Source organism: Amphiura filiformis, chromosome 11, assembly GCF_039555335.1.
Source record: "Amphiura filiformis chromosome 11, Afil_fr2py, whole genome shotgun sequence".
Lineage (NCBI taxonomy): Eukaryota > Metazoa > Echinodermata > Ophiuroidea > Amphilepidida > Amphiuridae > Amphiura > Amphiura filiformis.
Genome location: NC_092638.1, coordinates 30,053,939 through 30,076,448, shown reverse-complemented (window position 1 = coordinate 30,076,448; position 22,510 = coordinate 30,053,939). Strand labels below are relative to the sequence as shown.

The following is a 22,510-nucleotide window of genomic DNA, read 5'->3' as shown; positions in this document are numbered from 1 at the left end:
GGGACTCTATGGAGAGTTAGGCCAATTTCTGGCCTAACTAAAATTGGCCATGATGTAATGCATCTTTAAATGGATCTGCCTTGTGATTGGTCGCCCATATCTCGCTATGGTTTAAATCTTCCGGGCCCGCGCCATTACCATTAACTACACCGTACACAACTATCTGTGGTATTTGCGGCGCTTTTGTGTTGACGCGAAAGTTAATCTCTCATCAAACATCTAGCGCATCTATTTTAAATAAAATTCGACCATGGCATAGTCTATTGAGATATCGGCATTTAAATATATTACTGACAATGTTGAGAGTAGGAATTACCTTGAAAAATGTCTCAAAAAATACAAAATGCCAGTTATATTCTGGTCTGAAACTATCAGACAATATTTTTAACATTAATAACATCACAAATTTGCAACAAACCCAAATTGTGAAAAAACCACCCGCGGGCAGATTTTTGGCTATTTCTCCATTTACGATCCTGTCCAAAAGGACCTATTGGACCTATTGCTATGGTAGTTAATCCGATTATTACGTCACTTCTACGGCGAATTCGCCGTAGAAGTGATGTAGTTAATCGGATTAACTACCATAGCAATAGAGGAATACAATTTTGACTATATCGCCCTCACTTCAACGTTCACATGATACCAATGCATTGAACCATAGATGTCAAAGAAAATGCTAATCACTGGCACCTGTAAGATTAGTATCTTTGGAAAGAGCTGTATTGTATTCAATGAATGATTGCACACATGCAGGGCAGGGAAATCTATTCAAAAATTGTATTCATCTAATATTGCTATGGTAGTTAATCCGATTATGACGTCACTTCTACGGCGAATAGTGATGCTAGGTGCGCACAATGTATTGCACAACAATCACATAATGCTATATTTAATATCATCCTTTCTTACCGCAATTTTCAGCTGTGACGTCATCTATGCACCGTTTCAGACATTGTATTTCATCCTCGCTGACTGTATCATTACCAACATGGACAAGTACCCATCGATGTTCGCATTTCTTCAATAAGTCCTTGACTTCCTCTGAGCCATACTCGTCGATGTAGTCAACTGGATTATCAGGCCCTGTCTCCTCACATAAAAGTACCACAGTTATGTGCCTGAAAAAGTAAACTTCTTACTATTAACAAAATTACCGATGGTGCCGATTACAGTAGTTTCGCCTGAATTTTAACTAGGGGGAGGGGGCAATGAGTGACATTTGCCACCAAATTTAAGTCAAATCGGAGCAATGTAAAATTCGACCTCGATCTTTGACATCGGAAGACATCTGGTTCTTTTAAATAAATCTCCCACACATTCATATTTATTTACAACACGTATTTGCCAAATCAAAACAATTTTCCAAAGTTGTATGATGCCCGTTTGACTTTTGACATTGGTATCCTTGGCTCCCCACTTTATCCCTCCCCTAAAAAGTATTTTCACTTTATTTCATTACTTGGGCATATTGACCTCATTTTACCCCACGATGACCCTTGATCTGAAATGCTTCAGCTGATCTTAGGTGTCCTACCCAATGGTCAAGTTGCTACTATGTTTAAGTTTACTAGTAGTGAAGCTTTTGGAATCTTTTTACGAAACTTTAATCTAATTATAGCACATACATATACACCCATACACAGTCAAATAGTGATCAGTGACCGTATCCCTTTATAAACAAGTTCAGGCAAGACAAAAATATGATAGAGAACTCGATTTTATCAAAAGGGTGACACGTGATACTATTATTTGAAGCTATTTGATTTAGATCAGTTATGTAAAAGGGATTCGTTTAATAAATGTAGGCGAAAAACGCATACCGAACTTCTTTTTGTCAATTATTCAAATATACTGGGAGTATCTATCTATTAACAAACAATAACTTACAATGTAGTTTTAAATAACTACGCAAATCATGTTTGATTGGTTAGTTTAAAGCCAGAATGCACGATTTCAGTTTTAGGAAGAGTTTTGGTCCATTTTAAAAGCCGATATATCGAGGTTAAGTGAAAGAAAACCCACTGACTATTTTGAGTATAACGAGGAGTCCTTTAGGGGACTTAAAGGGGGAAATTAATATGTACATTATGGCTTTAAATTGGATTTCAGCTTACGAAACGTGTCTACCGGTATCATGGTACGTTATATCAGGGAAGTGGTTATAAATTATTTTCACCTGTAAATACTCTTTCCAAAGTGATTGACCAGTCTTTCTTTTCCTGCTAGGTCTAGTGTTCGATCTCTCAGAGCTTTTAGATCAAAAGCAAGTATAACTGTATCGCATGGCTCGTCTGTGCACCTTGAAACAACCACCCGGTGACGTGCAAACAGTTTATCTAGTCCTGGTTTGACAAAAACTGTGAAACGGTCGGTTGTCGCTTTGTCGGCCAAGACAAGAATGTTCCATGCTGTTAGGATACACAGAATCAGGCTTATATTAGCTTAAAATAATTATGTCTGATTAACAGACATAACAATTAGAGATTGTGTACACCCAGTGAATTTTATAGTGACAAATGGTGGTACTTATTTTGGTATTGCTGAATAGAGGGGACCCATAGCTATCCTTTGGTACCAAACAGAACAGAATAGGGGTTAGGTATCCATATGGGGTTAATATTTTCTTTTAAAGTGGTAACCCAAACATACATAAGGATCAATGGTGTTTTTTTTTTTAATAATCAATGCTACACCTCAACAGCCGTGATTACGCTTATTTAAGGGATCTAAAATGAGCGTTTATTGCGTTCGACAGTATTTTTTGAGGGACATGAGAGCACCTCAGACCTATCGAATTGCATTCTGAATACGAAGCATGTCTTTCTGATATCAAATAATTTTCATTTTTGAAAATCACAATATAATACACATTTTATGACTAATTATAAAAATTAGTATCCAAATTTTTGATATATAACACTAAGTAAATTATTTTAATCTAATGACATATTCTTAAAGTGTGTGTAGCAGGGAGGAAAAGCCGGCGGTCAATTGAAAATTTTGACCTTTCATATTGAAGATATGGAATTTTTTCCCAAAAAGACCTAATTATTTTTGGTGTTTTGGGAGAAAAAATCCATATCTTCAATACGAAAGGTCAAAATTTTCAATTGATCGTCGGCTTTTCATCCCACCTACATACACTTTAAGTATAAATCATCAGATTTATAAAGTTTACTTCAAGTACTGTTAAATATCAAAAATATAAATTTTAATGATTTGCCATAAAATGTGTATTAAATTGCGAATTTCAAAAATCAAAATTATTTGATATCAGAATGACATTCTTCGTATTCAGAATGCAATTCGATATGTCTGATGTGCTCTAATGTCCCACAATAAATACTGTCCAAACGTTCATACCCCAGCCCTTAAACTAAACAAAAAGACCTAGCTATTTGACTGACCATCAACCTGCTCTCTTTAATTTTTCGATTTTTTAAAATAGATTTTTTCAATCTGATTGAACATTAGCGGAGGCGCCCTATTTAATATAATAATATTATTTTCTTTACTTTTCACTCGGGTAAGTCGGGTGGAAATTAAAGAAAATAATTAAATGTCCAAAACTAACATTAAATAGGGCACCTCCGCGCCTAATGACTTAGGGAAACCGTTTTCGACTGAATATTGAGTCTACTATATTGAAACTCTTTAATCAATCGAAAGGAGTGATTCTCAATCTTTAAGCGATTAATGTCATGAACAAATAATCTTTTTTAATTGAATACCCCATCGAAAGGATTGATTTCAATTAATTTTCAATCTTTTGTCGGCTGATGTTAGGGACAAATCCTTGAAAACAAATTGAAAATATTCACTGCATTCATGTATATGCAACACATGCCAATTGGCATTTGGCAGTACACTAGAAGTAACACATGATTGGATGGTGAAAGTAGTGTACAAGAAAGAATGAATCCAAAAATTTTAAAAGTATCTTATTTTCCTTTCATGAAGTATTTAAATTCTAATAAAGAGCTTTGGGATTAGGACTTGAAATTAAATATTTTAGGCAGCGAGGTAGGTACCAGGATAAATCACACGTCTTGGTAGATGCGTCTTGGTTCACTCGTCTCGGCTAGTCCGTCAGATTGGTAGTTCTATTCCTCGGCTCTTCATTGTAGATGTGGCATTGGTATGGGCGCTTATAAAAAGCTCTCCATAGAACTAGAGGTTCGACCAGGGTCTTATTTAGGCTTTCAGACTCAGCCAAGCACGAATATTATCACACCAACATGAATGACAAAACAAAATTGATATTGATCAAAGTTTGTATTATAAATATATAACTTACGTTGTTTACGCCCGAAATGGGCGATGGAACAAAACAACAGCGGGATAAAAACTGCAATGTACACCACTCGATACATATCAGACGATTTAGCCCCTAGATGATTCGAGAGAAATAATAAAGTATTTATTTGAAATTATTTAGTAAACTAGTGCACCTGTAGCTGTAAGAGCACCTGTAGCCGTGATAGTGATAATGTTGCTGTGATAGCGGTACTGTTTGACCCCTGATGACCCTTCCTGTCATATTGAAAATTCTTTTTACCACGTTTAAGCCCAATTGGGCGTACTTTAACGCTTGACCCTCATTTACATGACCTTTGACCTCGGGTGACTTAGATTACCTTTGACCTCGGATGACCTCGATTTAATTTTGTTCGTGTTCCCCTCAAACGAATGATTCCTACCACCAAGTTTAAATCCAATCGGGGGACGTTTCAATTTAGCCCCTAGATGACCTTTGACCTCGAGTTCATTTCGTCAACACACCCACCAAGTTTAAGCCCAATCGGACGAAGTTTAAAATTCAAAAATCATTTGCAGCAATGCATTCTGGGTTGACATTACAGTGTATTTCAAATTGGGCAAGTCGCTGCTTGCTGCTTTAGGCCTATTTGCTATCCACTTGGGGTATTCCCCCAGATGACCTCGAGGGGGCCCTTCGAAAACCACCCGGTCAACACCCGTTACCTATCCATATCCGAAATTTCAGCGCGATGCGTCGAAGCGCGGCGAAAGGCATAGCCAGACAGATAGACACACCGACACACACACAGACAGATAGACAACGCTCATGATTTTATTAATATATAGATAGATATATTCTCAATTATGCAAAAAGGAAGGTCACTTCACTGGTTGTTGTATTTAAAGTTGATGCTTAGCCTTAATAGCCATTCGACATGTTACTTGATGATAATTGTGAATAATGTAAATAACGTAAATTAATATAAATATATTAGTAAATGAATTGATAAATAAATAAACGAATAATTCCATGAATAAAATGAATTACAAACATAAACATGATAAAGGCTCTCACTTATTACAAAAATACCATTCAAGTGGCTGCCTTATTAGTAGACCGGAAGCAGCTTTATTTATTTTACTAAGGCCATCTTAATAGTTCGTATCAAAGCCTTTCCATGTTTTAAAAAACCTAATGAGGAATGCGGTTGTTAGGTGTTTTTTTTTACTTTAATTTATTATATGTGGCACTTGCTTTTAGACAATAATAGACCACCTTTTCATTCCCCAAGGAGGTTTCACTGTGGGTAAGATGAAGAATTTTATTGAGATTTACGATTTAGGCTATTTTTATGTGGTGGATTTGAAGAAACAAAACCCTTTGAGACGAAGTATCAAATTAAGATGGCAAAACCTTCAACAATGTTAGCAAACAAATAGCTGCCCCATGAATCTCGGATTTTGACAAAACTACAGCACACAGGGTCTTAATTTTTGCAGGGTATGTTGGTTTAATAAAGTACAATATAATCGTGTAAAAAACAGAATTTTGAAAAATATTGAGGGCGCCCTCCTCAGCAAATGTTATAATATGTCTTTAAAGCAAAAACACCCCCCCATTAGTTCGCAGCTGCACAGCCATATGGCCATTTTTCTCAACTATTAGTTTTGAGCCCAAATTTTTGCATTTTGCATGTAACTCGAGAAACATACCTCTCAAACTTACTATGAAATGACCCCTGTATGACCTCAACTCTTTTCTGAGCAAGGTGCATTTCATGAACGTTTTTCCTATTCTTTGAGGTCAGTTTATGATCATATAAAGCCGTAATCACAAAAGGCTCACGATATTCTTCTGAAAATGATCGTTAATTGATGCATGGATATTAATCAGAATGGACACTACGAATGAGCCGTAAACTCGGCACATTGTATTCTGAGATACAGTGCAAAATGTGTGTGAAAGTCGTATTCATAGGCGTCTCAATAAGGCTCGACATGTTTCTCATTTGATAGCATTTAAACCAATCAATAATCCTATTGCTGAAGAGGATAATAATCTTCTACATAATAGAATCATTAAATAGCACTAGTCTGTGTTTGCTTTGGCTAAACCCTGTTCAAGTGGTGGGTTACAATTGCATTCTATTTTGTCTAGGTATGTATAACCAACAATTACAATGAGAGGACATTCCTGAACCTCGCTGACTTGGGGATGATTTGAAATGATCGCTAATTATGACTTTATTACCAGCAATGTGGAACAAGAGACACATGTAGAACCGAAAGAAGTTACCATTTTGTTGAAGGAGCAGAGTTCAACAAACCATAACCCCGCTTCTGGATATCGTTTGAAGTCAAATGATATACTATTTTAAAGCTTATGATATTATTTTCTAAACACGAAATAAAACAAAATTGACCGGGCCGACTTTACGGCTGATTCGTAGTGTCCAGTCACATATACGCATTAACAAAGCAGGCAAAGTTGAACTTACCAGGAAGTAGTGCTAATAATAAAGCGAAAACAACCGCCACAATAGCATATTGCCACAATCTAGTACAAAATCAAAGAATTACACATAGTTGATCAATACAGTTCACGATATGTTGACTCTATTATACAAATTAACATTGAAATCGGACCTCGGGCACTTCTTAATGATAAAAAACGAATGAGGCTATTGATTAGTAACAAAATTTAATGTTTCTAATGAAAACAATATAATATACTAGCTGGATAGCCGCGCTTCACGTGGGGACCCGCTAGTTGAGTAAAAGCGAGCAGTTAGTAAACTGGAGTGGTTAGTAAAGTAACATTGGAGATATAAATCATGTTACCTCCTGTCATGTTAAAGAAGGTAAAAAATTTAAGTGAATATAGTAAGACTCATATTATTTATCTCTCATAATTCTTTTCAAACAGTTTATGAGTGCCCATTGGTTTCATAGTGCACATGGTGCATGGCGCTATTGGGAGATTTTTGAGTTAGTTTTCCTACATCAGTGGAACCAATGTTTTTCGCGGGTGTTTTTTGGCATCCTTACACCTCAAAGAATAAACTAGAATTGCTTCCATTTTTTCAATGCCCCCTATACTTCCCACGAGGGGTCGAAGGTCATAATGGGGCCAAAGGTAAATATCTGTTCTATCATGCTGCAATACGGTATACCTCCAATATTATTCCTCTCATTGCTAGGAATAAAAAACAGACGACGGTGGACGACATTATTCAATGTGGCAACAGCCAAAAGCGTAAACAAAACAGACAATATGACGGCAACACTGCCTGCACGTTGGACGCAATTATTTTTTCCCGAGCCAAGATGCGTTTTTAGCTCTATTGGCCCCATTACAGAAAAAAAATGCACAAAATATATTTCCCAGTGCAATGTATACATTTTCACATGAAAATAAATAATTTTAGATGCAAAGAAAAAAGAAGAAGAAACATTTTTAATCATTGCCGGGGATGGGAAACGATCTTGGGACCCTCTGCGTGGGAGGCGAGTCTCTTAACCATTACACCACGTAGTCGCATTGGTAAACGTGGAGGGAATTTTCAGTATATATCGTAACATATCGTGCGTTATTCATACAAAAAATTCAAATAAACAGTACGTACAATGAGGTTCATTGTCGAACCTCAACGGATTTAGACTGATAAAATAGTGCTTGATAACATGCATACACTTTTGGAATTATTTGAGACATTTTTGTGTTAACGTGTAAAACCAATGACGACGTCAAAATTCAGTCAATCTTGGCCGGCCCCCCCTGAAAAAAAGTCAATTGTCATATTTGCACTAGGGTGCATAATTAAAAAGGAGTTATAGGGTAAATAAGATCAAATGTTTTTAAAATATCTCATGCACAGAAGCCAAACTTTCAAAATGCACCGATTCAATCGAAATTTGTCTTAAATTATTCCTCTCGGCAAACCAAATTATGAAAATAATTTATTTGAGAAATTTCTAACCTCAAAATCGGTTGAAAATATGGGTCAAATGTTATGCTTGTACACATTTCTATTGGACTTACATGACAATACACAAATGCACTCAAATTGTGAATTAAATATATGTTTGAGATTTCTTATGTTAAGGGGAGTAATCTTTTAAGGGGGCATAGAAAAAATGGAACCAATTGTGACACGATCTGGTCCATAGGGATCCAAAGGCGGCAAATTTGAAACTGAGATAAAGGTAAAAATATGGAGTAAAAACAATAAAATACATAAGAAAATAGACTTGAAAGAAATTCATAACTTTAGAACCAAATATGTTTTTCAGTAAATGATAGCCTATTGTATGTATAATGTAATAAATACAGTAACTCAATTTCCAAAAATGCCTCTTTTGGCCGATCGTGTCACAATTAAATTGAAGACCTGAGCGCAAGAAGACCGTAAATCCACTTGGCCCCTCAACATGTATACACTAAAGTTGCGCATAGTTTCGTATAGCTTGGTAATGTTTTATACATGTTCAGGGGCCAAAACAAATCACAACTTTTCATGATGTTTTCACCCTGGAACATGTATTAAACATTATAAAACCCTAAGAAGCTATACGTAACTTTAGTGTATACATGTTGAGGGGCCAAGTGGACTTACGGTCTTTTTGCGCTCAGGTCTTCAATTCTTATCACTTCAGGTTCATCATCATTAGAAAATGTTGAAGGGGACCAAGGTTCCCTAACCTTATCTTATCTACTGATACAAATACGCCCGCCTTTGTAAAAATGCTCGCTCAGTCATTTACTCCAGTAATTAGGCACTAATTTTGAAAGAAAATGCGAAATTGTGAACTACACTTTTTCAATCAAAATGAATTTTCTCGGCCAAATAAAAATCAATAGAATTTACTTTCTTTCAGTAAATACCAGAAGAAAATTATAATATGCTTGATACTATATTTTTTATTTACAATCCTGGTGTTAAACTTAAGTGTGAAATTTTGTCGTCTAGTGTATGATTTCCGATTGAGCTTTTTTACTTGAGTCAACTTGTTACCTTTTCAAAGTAACATATTTCGCTAATGAAAGATCTTTCCCAACTTTCTAAAGCACATCATACAGGGCTATATCCCGGGGGCTATATATCATAGCTTTTTTCAGAATTTCGGTTTTGATTGCACAAATTTTCACTTCAGACTGCCGTTTTTTCAAAATCAACGCGTGAATGGGATGGATGATTTTGCATTCCACAATAGAAATATCGATTATTTCTGCTGGTTGAATTCGAAATGAAGTACTGAGTTAGCTATTTTGGCAGTTGCAAGTGAAAAATCATACTATGTTTTTATCTGACATTACTGAAAAAAAATATAGTTTTTTATTTGACCGAGAAAATTTATTTAAAGGCAAAAAGGTGTATCTCTGATTTTTTTCCAAAAACAAATGTAGGTATTTGGGGGATGTATATATTCAATATGAAAGCTCAAAATTTTAAATTGATCGTCGGCTTTTCATCCAAGCTATATCATACACCCTAGCTACATATCATTAGATTTATAAAGTTCACTTCACGGACTGTTAAATATCAAAAAAACTTTATGATTTACCATAAAACTTGTATTATATCAGCGAATATAGCGAATTTCAAACAATCAAAATTACTTTATATCAGAAGGACATTACTCAATAGTTACGCCGGGGTCTGGGAGTTCATAATTTCTATGTGACTTTTTGAAGCCCCCCCTTCGTGTACACTTCTTCGTATTCTACAATTCCAAGCAATTATCACATTTTACTCCAAAATCCTGTGTAAATGATTGTCAATGTCACACAGACATTATCCTAGAAAAATTCTATTAACATTACAGGCAGAATGGTAGTCAGTTAATGCCTTAAACAAGACCCACCCAGTCACTTAATTATGCGCTTGAAACGATTGAATTCGGTGTTGAAATAAACAAAATGTTTAGTTACACCTTTTCATTTCATAATTAATTTTCTCGGTCAAACGAAAAGCAATAATTTTCATTTCTTCGGTAAATGTCTGAAGAAAACTATAATGCTTGGTATTGTATATTTTTTCAACCCCTGGATTTTCACAGGCTTCATTTTGCCCCGCGAGCTTTTTCCGGGGTCAACGTTTTTGCTTTTCAAAGTAAAATAATTTGCTAACGAAAGATATTTCCTAACTTTCTAAAGCACTTCATATAGGGTTATATGTCATAGTCAGAATGTAGTTTTTGATTGCACCGTTTTTCAATTCCGGCTACAATTATTGTCAAAACCAACTCGCGAATGTACCCATGGATGGACGATGGACGATTTTGCAAGCCACAATGGAAATATCGATTATATCTGCTGGTTATATTAGAAATGAAGTACTGATTGGACATTTTGGCAGTCGCAAGTGGAAAAAGGTGAAATCAAACGGATATTCTGACAAAACTTTAATATATAGACCCATACAATGTGTCTTACAGATTTGTGAAATATCTTTCTTTATGTTTATATTATTTATATTAGTCTGAAACGCTGAAACATGAATTCCGAAAAAAGCTCGCGGGCGAAGTTAAGGCCTATAAAAATCAAATATCTTACACTAAAAGACACAATTTCATGCCTACTTTTAACACCAGGATTTAAAAAAAATGTATATCCAAGCACTATGTTTTTAACTTACATTACTGAAGGAAAAAATATTGCTTTATATTTGACCGAGAAAATTAATTTCATAGCAAAAAGGTGTATCTGAATTGTGCTGATTTCAACATGTATTGATCGGCTTTTAGCGCGACTATGCACAACAAAAGAAGCTGGTGACCACCGTTCTGAGTGATTAGAAAATATTGGACTATATATCTTGATGTTATACTAATTATTATTAATTATGAAATCAGTTCAAATATACTTTTGTATTCACTTTGTTTCAAAATAGACTTATTTTCTTTATAATATACACTAATTCATTACTTTTGTATTCGTTTTGTGTAAAAAAATAAAAATATTCCCATTTTCGGTATAATATATTATTGCACTGTGATATTATTGTATATCATTGTAATATTGATGTATATCTAATTCTAATGTGTATTATGTTATTGTATTATTAATTTTCTTATCATGATCAAGGATTATTGAATAATGAATAAAAAATTGAATTGAATTGGAAATTGAAGTAATAAGAATTCAATCATCGCGGCATCGGCGCAACTAGCCCCCGCATGGTATTGAAGGTCGTAACAGATAATCTGATAACATTTTGTCGTAGAAGTGATAATTTATCACCATCTAAAAGCGATGTTAACTGACCAAGATAAACAATCGAGTATGTATACACATGACAATTAATTACATGTAAACCAGCCGCCAATCTTAAAATAATGCAGGCTGGCCCACGTGCTTTTCAATAGCACAGAAAAAAGTCAGACTTTTGGTCCATTTGTGCTTTACTCTAACACCGTAGTCACTATTGTGTGATTTTCTTTACCTGCTTATTAAATCAGTAATTCATGCCGGGAGCCAGATACAATTATATCTGGTTAGTAAAGATTGACATTTTTATTCACAGGACAAATCTAGACAAATACGACGCCATAATGAAAGGTCACGTGAGATATCACATGTTTTTACATTTCAATGCATTTCCTTATCAAAAGACGCCAATTTAGAAGACTTTCTTGGAAAAACTATCACTGCTGCCTGATGGGATTATAGTAGTTGACCCCATTTCCGCCTGTCGTGACCGCTATAGAAGGCGTTTCGCTTACTTGCGACACCTTTATGTGGTGAACTCAATCACATGTTGCCGAGTAAGAGTTGATGTGAATTATTCATAACCGATCGATATCTTGCCTCACTTTGTTGAGAGCAAGGCAACAAAATTCGCCATAGGTTTGCGTGGCTAATACAAAAACCGTGAATTTAGTGCCACCCCCTGGTCCAATGCTGAGGCACCGCGTAAACGTACTAGTGCAATGTGTTATTTTCCAAAAAATGTTTTAACCTATTGCTATGGTAGTTAATCATGTTACATCATCACTTCTACGGCGAATAGCCGTCAATAAGCGGTTTCCAGTCCCTTCATTACACGTTCCCTGGTCTTTCGCCCAACCCTGCCATATAGATGCAATCCCAGCAAACACAAAACGTTTACAAAACGTTTTTGTTAGGTTCTGGTTAGGTCTTTTACGTCTTCGTCTTCCAAAACGTGTTTAAAACGTATTTAAAACGTTGCGATTTGGTTATAATGTTGAAGCTTTAATTTCGTCTTATTAGGACGTTCACAAGACGTATTGTGAACGTTATAAACTGAACGTTATTTCGCGACTTGTATAAAACATTCGCCTGCAACTTTCTCAAAACATATTGTGCTGACGTCTGTTAAACGTTTCTTTATCAATAGAATATTGGAAATGTACAATAGAATGTAGGCCTAAAAGAAGAATTTAAATTCTACAAGTAGAAATTTGATTTTAATTTATTCATAAACGTGTACAAGAAGATGACGCGTTTATTTGCATTTTGCATAGGCCTATGGAGTCAATATAAATAATTATTGCGATTTTGTATTTATATACTCATGCATAAATAGTTCTATAGGCCTATATGTACACGTAGAACGCAAACATTTCAAAAACTGAAAGGGAAGTAAGATTTCAAATGGTCCCATGAAAACGGTGTATATGTGCGTATACACATACACTTTCACTTTGTGTCTTGACCTCAAGAGCAAGACTATGATAGCACCCACGCAGAATATGGAAAGAATACATCAGGTTGAACTTGACCTTAATAACGGTCACTCACCAAAGCAAGTACAGTACTATGTGCAACGTGTATGTATCAACTGTATTATTATGTATGCCGGAATCTCACTGTGACACATGGCTCCGGGAATAATTCCTCTCTCTCTATATATATTATCAAAGCATCAACGTTTTCCAAGAAGTGACATTTTCAGGTAGGCCTATAGTGATGTTTTTTCCTTGATTTGTGTTACCGACTAACCACTTCCCTGTGAAAACGGAAAGTGTGTTGTAGTGTTTGTAATGCAAGTATCTTGTTGGTACATGTATTGGCGGAATTATTAAGGTGCAAACATAATAATTATCCCAAACAGGTATGCATACAGGGATGTGTTTCTGCTTATCGTGTATATTTTCCCGGGATCATGCTGATATTCCTGCCGGTAAAATGAAGAACCTGCTGCTGCTGTCGAACACGTAACTGTTGAGGTCATACGTATTACCTTTGGTGTGAATACTATCATCATCATGGTAGACATATCACTACAAACGGTTCTCGTGTTTATACTACAGTTTTCGTCCGGAGTTTTCTTCACTTAATTGGTCACTGTAAAACTGCCATGGACCGCGTTTTTTCTTCTAGAAGCCGGACCTATAGTTTTGTATATTATGTATGATATTTTTGGTACTTTGTAAAGTGTACTAATAAAAGTTTTCAATACGTCATTATAACGTTCTAAATACGTAGTAGAAACGAACATAAGTGCGTCCTGCAATAAAAAACAAAATATACAATACGTTTTTTACGTTCCTATAACGTTTTCAGGACGTTTTGGACGTTTCTACAACGTTGGTAGTACGTTCGTTGCGTGCTCCAACGTCCGATACGTTTTCTGTAGGTCCTGGATACGTCCTGAGTGACAGAAAGAAAGGTTTTTAAAACGTTGTTTACGTTGTGAAAACGTTTTTAGAACGTCTTTTAATAACGTTTTTAGAACGTAAAAAACCTTCAACAAAATTACGTGTTTAAAACGTTTTATCGAAACGTCTAGAAAACGTCAACGGTACTTTCTCAGAACGTTTTGAGAACGTTATTTGGTTAGCTGGGATGGTGCTTTTCTGTGCATATGCAGAAAGTATTTCAAACATTCTTATGTAAAAAAAACCCACAAACTTACTACTAAAGGCAGAAACTTTTAATTATTGACACATAAAAACTTTTTGGTATGATCTCAAAGAGGAAACCATTTTTATACTGTGGAAATGAGGCATACTAATATACTATTATATTTTCATTGAAAGTTTATAATTGTCAACAGATTTGCTTTTGCATCACCACTGGCTAACATACGTTTCACAGAGTTCTCTCTTAGAGCTATAAACTGCTGCTGAGATTTTTTATTATCCAGGCTTTATATATAATTTGTTACCCTTATAGAATAATAATCCTTATAATGGCATATTACATAATTTCTAAAAATAACTCATGACCTCAACACAAACCAATCAGAAGCATTCCTCTGTGTACTGTACCATGGTTACTGTAATAGCGCCACCACTTACTACTTTGGCAAATATGTTCATTCTAGTAGTTTCCATTATGTATGATTGTTAACTAGCATTTTCCATTGAGTTTCCAGAATATTCCATGTATAGTTCAGCTGCTCTATGAAAACGGATATAAATCCAGGCCCAATTACTGATAATTACTCCCTTTGACCAATTTTCCTACCAGCTCGCCAAGTCCACCCCATTGATAAACCATTATTGGACAAACCAATAGATAGAAAATTGTTATGTAATAATGTTATCATGGAACCTGCTGGTACACTTTTCATACCATGTTAATAGCTTTATAATAGTTGATAAGCGGGGGATAATTGGAGGGATTTATAGTGGTTTTGATTTTTATTCTTTTTTCGTAGAGCAACTCAAGTATACAAACAAATGGAGATAAATGTCAAAACAAGTGAAAACTAATATCTGATGACAAAATAAATAACTTTTAATACATATTATGGACTATTTTTGGGGCACATAACAGACACATTGTCCAGTTTTCCAGTTCAGTGGTTTAGAAAATGGATATTCACACTCAGCTACTCTCAGCACACAAGCCAGTCTTTCCACCCAATTTCAAAACTACCAGAGCGTGAGCTGCTATATTTAAAAAGGATGGTCTTACCCCAAACTTGCCTTAAATATGCAATGGAGGTTAAGGTTGAAACCAATCAAATGACGACCTTTCCTGTTCATATTCATACATTTCAAACATTCTTATAAAATTGACACCACAAACTTACTACTCAATGCATATGCTTTATACTTATTGATGACACCAAACAACTTTTTGGCATTATGCCAGAGCCAAAACCATACTGGAGCCATTCCATGTCAACTCCTGGGATGTGCACCGCAGCACCTCTTCAATTTTTTTCTTTTTCTGTGTGGTGGTAGATATCGATGAGAAAGTAAAATCCTGAAAATTTGAGCTTCATACTCCATTTCGTGTTCCCGTGGCATCAATTTGAAATTCAGGGGGGTAAGCGTAAAAAATGTGTCGCAACAGGAAAGACGATGTTTGGAGGTCCATAAATGTATAAAGGGAACCCCCAACAACTTTGAAAAGTATGTATCCTGGGGTACTTTTTTGTGTACAATCCAAATCTGGCATCAGAAAACTTATGACTCCTTTACTTTAAAAGATAAAGGGCCCTCAAAATGCAACTTCGTCCATCCAGGACCAACTTCGGGGGGTCAGAACTCCAAAAGTAAAAATAACTTTATTGTCCATTTTTTGGCCAGTCAGAGCCCTTTGGTAGGATATTACTCTTATCCCATATTGAGCCTATTAGAATACTTTTAGCTGAGATATTACCCATGCAAAACCAATGTCAGACATTTTGCCCCACCATGTGAGTAGGCAAACCTAACTGATGTTTTTAAAGCCATCGAGTCCCAAAGCCAATATCTCTCAGAAATGTTGTCCAAGAACATATTTTCAACATACCTGAAGTTGATGGTGGGGCAAAATGTCTGACATTGGTTTTCAGGGGGGTCAAAATGTACAAAAAATGTACAATTGGAGTTTTGCATGGGTGATACAACCGAGCCCTATTTTATAATATCTATTAGTATATTGTCTATACTCAAACTATCATGTATGATATGTATTATGTCTTCCAGGGAGACCAGTACATTTTGTATTGATGGAATTAACTAACTAATCAATTAATTAATTAATTAATTAATCAATAATAAATTAATTAATTTGATGTGTCTGATGTGCAAACGTTGCTATCCGATTCCCTAACCTCTGTGTATGAAATGTTTGACATTTGACCTATTTGACCTTATAACTCCTAAACTAAGCACCGTAGAAAATTATGATAACTGACCTTTTTATTCTCTGTAATGAGAGGCGTTACCAGCGAATACAAACTTTCATCAATTTAACATTCAGACAATATCTCACGCCAAGCAATTCTGAAAAATTTCAACAGCCCTGACTCTATCTTCACCACCGCGTGCACATAGATGATATACCATTATAAGCACAGAAAAAGCGTACCAACCGCCGCCAGATTGGATTTTCCTTTCTCCTCCGATCGCCGACCGCGACCGGGGTAGAAGGGAAAATCCAATATGGCGGATTCAGCAATAGGCACATAGGCTGTTTAACATTTAAGTCCGGATTCTGTTGTGTTACCTCTAGCCTTATTGACCTTCGAGCATTTTCCTCAGTAATATTTTAGGTTTATTGGCTACAAAAGTATTTTTAATGTCATCCGTAATGTTAGGTTATGGTGCTGGCCCGAATATTAAACAGTCAATAGTTTAAAATGATAGGAATATTTTAGGCACAGCCCTATGGTTGTTCAAACTAATAAATGCTTACCTTTCCATTGTTCGTACTTTCCTGCAACAATTTTCGACTGCTTACCTATGTCGTGATTATTTCAATGTGTCATTGCATTCGTCCGGGAAATCCCAGAGAAAAAAATCTACCTTCATATAAATATTGGTTAATGCGCATGTCATTCATTTTGCTACATGTACGGATGTCTGAACGGACCACAAACAAATTTATAATTACCTCTGGTATCAATGGATATAGCGACTGAAGTAGTTCGCTCTCCATCATTTATCTATTTAAGTGCAAGTTCTGTGAACGCAATGTGCATGTGCAGCTTCATTTAGATAATCCAGAAATTAAAAAAAGCAACGATTTAACATTATTAGATGCTATGTGATTTTCGACGACACTGTTTTTCCTCCGTAGATATATTATTACCTGATCCGACACAACGGAGGGGAAAACCCGAATCCGGATTGTAAACGACATAATGGCGTGTCTGAGGACAGGCACTAAAACTACGTGATTGGTGATTCATATTATTTCATGATTCATGTTGGATATCATCATGGACGACAAAAATGGTAAGCGTATGTTAAATTTTTACTTCTAGCAACTGATTGCTGATACGATAATACAATAGTAGGTATACGCATGTACATGTCGCCTCATGTAAGCTTAGTCTTTCATTCTCGCCATTACAGCTACAAGCGTAAGCAATTACAAGTGCGAGGACATCACCATTGAAGTAAAACAGCACACTAAATATGTACGTTAAATGTTTTAAAAGGGTAGTGCCGTACCAGAGTGACGGAAATGTGTGAAAGGTTATATATAATGAATACACGTCTAAAAATAGGACTACACTGTAAAACAATACAATGTATTTAAAATTGTCTCAAAATATAAAGAAAATGAAAGTTTTACAGATTAAAAATAAATGCTATTTCTACATTGGTCAAATAATCTGGCCTGAATGAGCTTACGCCACTCCCCACCTATGGATTTTCATGCCTGCATTTTAGTCAATTTTAATATGAGATCCAAAACATGCATTATTTTGAAGGCCACATAGAATAATTTGTAAATTTATAATAAGTTAGTTAACCCACTTTAGATATATTTTGGTTAGGAATAAAATCGGCTGCACTGCACTCAAGTTTCTCTCTTAATGCAGTTTTTAAAATGTCATGCAATTCAGCCGGCGGGGTCAGCCGCATGCTGCCATGTGATTTTTAATCATTATACAATACAATACAATACAATACAATACAATACAATACAAATACAATAAAGTGGATATAAAATGTTATAAACACCAATTAATCTAGGAACTGCTGCGGCCAGACAATGCATGTGAAAGCATGAGGCGGACATTATCTAAAACACCTAAACATTAAAATTAATATGAACGATTATAGAATTACACTTGACACCCAGTCAATTTGACTGGACTTGCACAATATTTAAAATGACTGGCAAGAAAAATATCAAGATCGAAATCTATTCCATGTGGAACCGATACTCAATTAGTGGGATCTTGCTTTGTGATACTTACTTGGTGTGTGAAAAGTGTGATTTGCATAATTTGCTTATAATGATCCCTATGGTCATATTGCTACATGCTTCAAACAGAGTGATGCTATTTTATTTAAGTTGAATATATTATTGCTTTAATCTATTAAAGGGAGTCTATGGCAATCATAACATTATACCTTATATTTTAGGAAAAATAATTATCAAGCACGAATCACATGGTTTTTATTTAAACCAAACTCATGTTGACCATAAAAACGAATAAAAACAGTCGGCTCTCCTCAACACGCGATATTCAAAATTCCCGCCGAAATTGTCTACTGGTCTAAGTGCAATGACGTAATGGTAATGGTTATTTGTGTTCAATTGTCGTCAGCTTTCATTGTAATACTGGGACGTCATTGCACTCGACAATTTCGGCGCCCGGGGAATTTTGAATATCGCGTGTTGAGAGACGGATGTTTTACTCGTTTTTATGGTCACTATGAGTTTGTTTTTAATAAAATCACGTGATTCGTGCTTGATAACTATTTTTCTTACATATAATGCATAATGCTGTGATTGCCGGAGTCATTCTTTAAAGTTTATAGGCAGGTTTGTCCCTGGAAAACACTACCACATTTTCTTAACAAACCCATGCATACTTGGCATGTATGTTACTTTGGATGAAAGAAGTAAAGTCAACCAGGGGCCACCTCATTTTTTTCGTAAATCAAAATTTATCAGCACTTCACTGTTAAACTGTATATATTTGTGCATTAAACGGAGCAACAATTTAATTTGAACTCATACTGAGTAAACATTTAATCAATACTGAGTTCCATATTTGACTCATTTTGTGGCTCTGTTCCCTTTTTACTAGATAACATTGAGTAACTATTACTATTTTCATTTAGAGTGTGGGGCCCTTCCTGAATGACAGATCCAGGGTTTCAAAAGATGATTGACGTAGAAAGGGTGGAACTCGTCAGTTTTGTTCAGAGTAGGCATATACTGATCATTTTTACCTATTTTTTCTACACTACAGAATTACTTTTGCTGCGCCAAAAAAGAAGTACACTGTTGCACAGCTTGGTACTCTAGAATACCCGTGTGGGTACATACATGGGAATCACATGTATAGTACACACGCTGGTGCTGAATTGGTACTGCACTGTTACTCTAGAGTACTGCCACAAAGTAGCTGGGCAGCAGTGTACATATCTGGGGTAGGTAGCAATAGGAATCTGGTAGTGTGCATGTACAAATTTGTTTGCATTTTTGGAACAAACCTAAACTCACTTTAGTAAATGGTATGAAAAGACAAACATAAAAGCGATCTAACATTAGAAGTTAACTATGAAGGATTGTAGATTTTTTTTATTATTATCAAACGACATATCTAAGTAATCTAAACCTAAGCATCAATGGTAAATAATTATTGCAAACCAAGTTCATTGCCAATATGAAGTATATAATGTATAATTATCGAATTCTATGTTAGCGTTGTAATGTCTGAAGAAAAAGATCAAATTTAGGACAGAATTTATTTTTAGATTTTCAAAAGAAAATTGAAAAATGTGCCACGTTTAAGCTAGACATGCACGTATCCCGTAGACAATTATGTTGACGTGGAATGAACCATTTAATTTAACAAGTTGACCGGGCATGCTGAATAGACATCATGTGACACATTCCCATGCCTTTATGCCTCATTAATTGCAAATTCTAAAAAGTCTGTACATTATGTGCGAATGAAATAAATTCATGGTTTCAAATTCATGCTATCAAATTAACCACACATTTTATTTGCTTGTGAAATTATATTCATATTAAAAGTACCATGTGTCACTGCTTTATTTTCACATACATGTACATGTACATATCATACCAGCAATCTAATACATCGATGTGTGCCCAGTATGAAAAAAAGACCCAATATAAGGCCTACGACATAAATCATAAAACTTAAAGCAATGCTAGCAACGTTTGGATAGTATTTTTGTGGGGCATGAGAGCACATCAGACACGTATATCGAATTGCATTCTGAATACGAAGAATGTCCTTCTGATATCAGATATCTTGAAATTCGCCATATAATACACATTTTATGGTAATTGATTAAAAATTGATATTTTTGATGTTTAACAGTCCTCGAAGTAAACTTTATAAATATAATGTTTATGTACTTAAAGTGTATGTAGCTGGGATGAAAAGCCAACGATCAATTGAAAATGTTGACCTTTCGTATGGACTTTTTCCCCCAAATTTTAATAATGTCTGGTGTACTGTCAGCTCCCACAAAAATACTGTGCAAACGTTAATATCCGATTCCTTAAGTCAATACTAAGACAGTGTATGTGTTTAAAATTGTCCTTCTGATGATTGTAAATAATCTAAATATAATTTCGGGGTAAATTTAAGGGATCTGATAGCGACGTTTGCACAGTATATTTTGTGGGATATAAGAGCACATCAATACATCAATTCATTCTGAATACGGAGAATGTCCTTCTGATATCGATAAATTTAGATTTGTTTGAAATTTGCAATATAATAAAAAAAAATTATGGCAGGTTATTTAACTCCTTTTCCCACTTCACCACTGGCACAAAGTTGTATAACCTTTTAAAGAGCGGGGAGTTTGTAATATCAGAAAAAAGTATACTTCTGTATAGACGAATCCAACGAGCCAAGTCATGGTCAGGATTTGGTCGGCCATGACGGGTCCCCGCATGCATCACACTGGTGTAGTGACTGCCCAATTGGATAGATTAAAGCCGCTTAAAAATCGATGTTAGATTCTTTTCTGTTGTAAGCTGTCATCATTCTTTTGTCTACGTGTAACACGAGTGATAGAATGCAGTTTAAAATACCCTCCAAGGCCGCATTATTTCACATTTTATGTGGAATTAAGCCGACGGGGACTCAAATTTGGCAGCCATTAAGGTATAGGAATGTGTGAATTTGGATTCGTCTATACTGCAACAGTAGAGCTAATGGCGGGTTCGATCCTAGATTCCATTATGACATTTATTATAGGACTCACTAATTGCTTTTGGATATGCTTTTTAACGTCAGTAATAAGTTTAAATTTTCATTTCAGATTATCGTGTAGTGCTGCTAGGCTACACTGGAGCTGGCAAAAGTAGCACAGGCAATACCATAATTGGTAAAAAAGGATTCGATAGCTATACCGGCACGGAATCGAAAACGAGCAAATGCACACCAATTTATGCCGAGAGGAGAATAGATGGTAGCCGAGTCCTCGTATCTGATACACCAGGGTTTTCTGACACAAAGAGAGAACAGAGAGAAGTTGAAAAGCAAATATTTCAATATGTCAAAGAATTCAGACCACATGTATTCCTACTTGTGATATCTTTGAGAGGTAGATTTCCAAAAGAAGAAGAACAATCTCTTGACCGTCTCGAAACCTTGTTTGGTTCACAAATTTACCGGTAAGTTTTGACATTACGTAATTTTCGGAGAGACAAAAACTAATTTTTAAACTATTCAACCCTGTGGTGTTCCATATATATATATATATATATTCAAGTTAAAAAATTAATGGAGATACACGGAGCTGTTTTGCATTACTGCAGTTTCAGTTTAATCGTCAGATGCAAATAATAAAATTACAAATACAAAATACAAAATACAAAAGAATTACATTGACGCACTTTATATATATATATTAGGGTCTGGGGAAAACATTTTTTTTTCTCGGATCAACTTGGAACTCTCAGAGAACTTTACTCGGGTGCATACTACTATTGTGCTGAAATATCAGTAAGATCGAAGCATGTTTCACCCACGCAGTATATTTTCACAAAATCCCTACTTATTTGCTATTTCTAACTGTATAACTATGTAGAGAGATCAGTGGGAACAACCTGGGAAAAGTAGGCATCCAGATGACACCATAGCCAATATTAAAACTCTTTGGGTAGTTTGGTCCCTCTAGAACGGTATGTAAGTAAATATTGATATTTGAATTGCTAAATTAAAGGGTAGTGCTAGCATTATGGAGCATTTCCCCAGTTCTACTCAGTCACATGTTACCATTTTAATCTTGTTGCATTGCTATGAAATGAATCATTACCAAATATAAACGATATACATGCGCGTATTTTTTTGGGAGGGGGCTTTAGGGCGCCAGCCAAAACGAA

At 35.4% G+C, this 22,510-nt stretch overlaps 2 protein-coding genes across 3 annotated transcripts in view; one reads left to right on the top strand and one right to left on the bottom strand.

The window, feature by feature from the left end:
* Nucleotides 1–17,038, bottom strand: part of LOC140164706 (GTPase IMAP family member 8-like) — a 29,940-nt gene extending 12,902 nt beyond the window's left edge. Inside the window, exons 1-5 of one of the 2 annotated variants that reach the window (XM_072188061.1) lie at nucleotides 16,865–17,038; nucleotides 6,762–6,820; nucleotides 4,301–4,393; nucleotides 2,180–2,411; nucleotides 913–1,121 (exon numbers count right to left, since the gene is read on the bottom strand). In XM_072188061.1, the coding sequence (XP_072044162.1) occupies nucleotides 913–1,121; nucleotides 2,180–2,411; nucleotides 4,301–4,393; nucleotides 6,762–6,820; nucleotides 16,865–16,872 (601 nt within the window). In that variant the 5' untranslated portion in view covers nucleotides 16,873–17,038. The remainder of the gene's footprint in view (nucleotides 1–912; nucleotides 1,122–2,179; nucleotides 2,412–4,300; nucleotides 4,394–6,761; nucleotides 6,821–16,864) is intronic. The other variant, XM_072188062.1, reaches the window with a different exon arrangement.
* Nucleotides 17,039–17,089: 51 nt separating this feature from the next.
* LOC140164707 (uncharacterized) overlaps nucleotides 17,090–22,510 on the top strand; it is a 29,531-nt gene continuing 24,110 nt past the window's right edge. Inside the window, exons 1-2 of the mRNA XM_072188063.1 lie at nucleotides 17,090–17,406; nucleotides 21,445–21,799. Coding sequence (XP_072044164.1) covers nucleotides 17,376–17,406; nucleotides 21,445–21,799 — 386 coding nt within the window. The 5' untranslated portion in view covers nucleotides 17,090–17,375. The remainder of the gene's footprint in view (nucleotides 17,407–21,444; nucleotides 21,800–22,510) is intronic.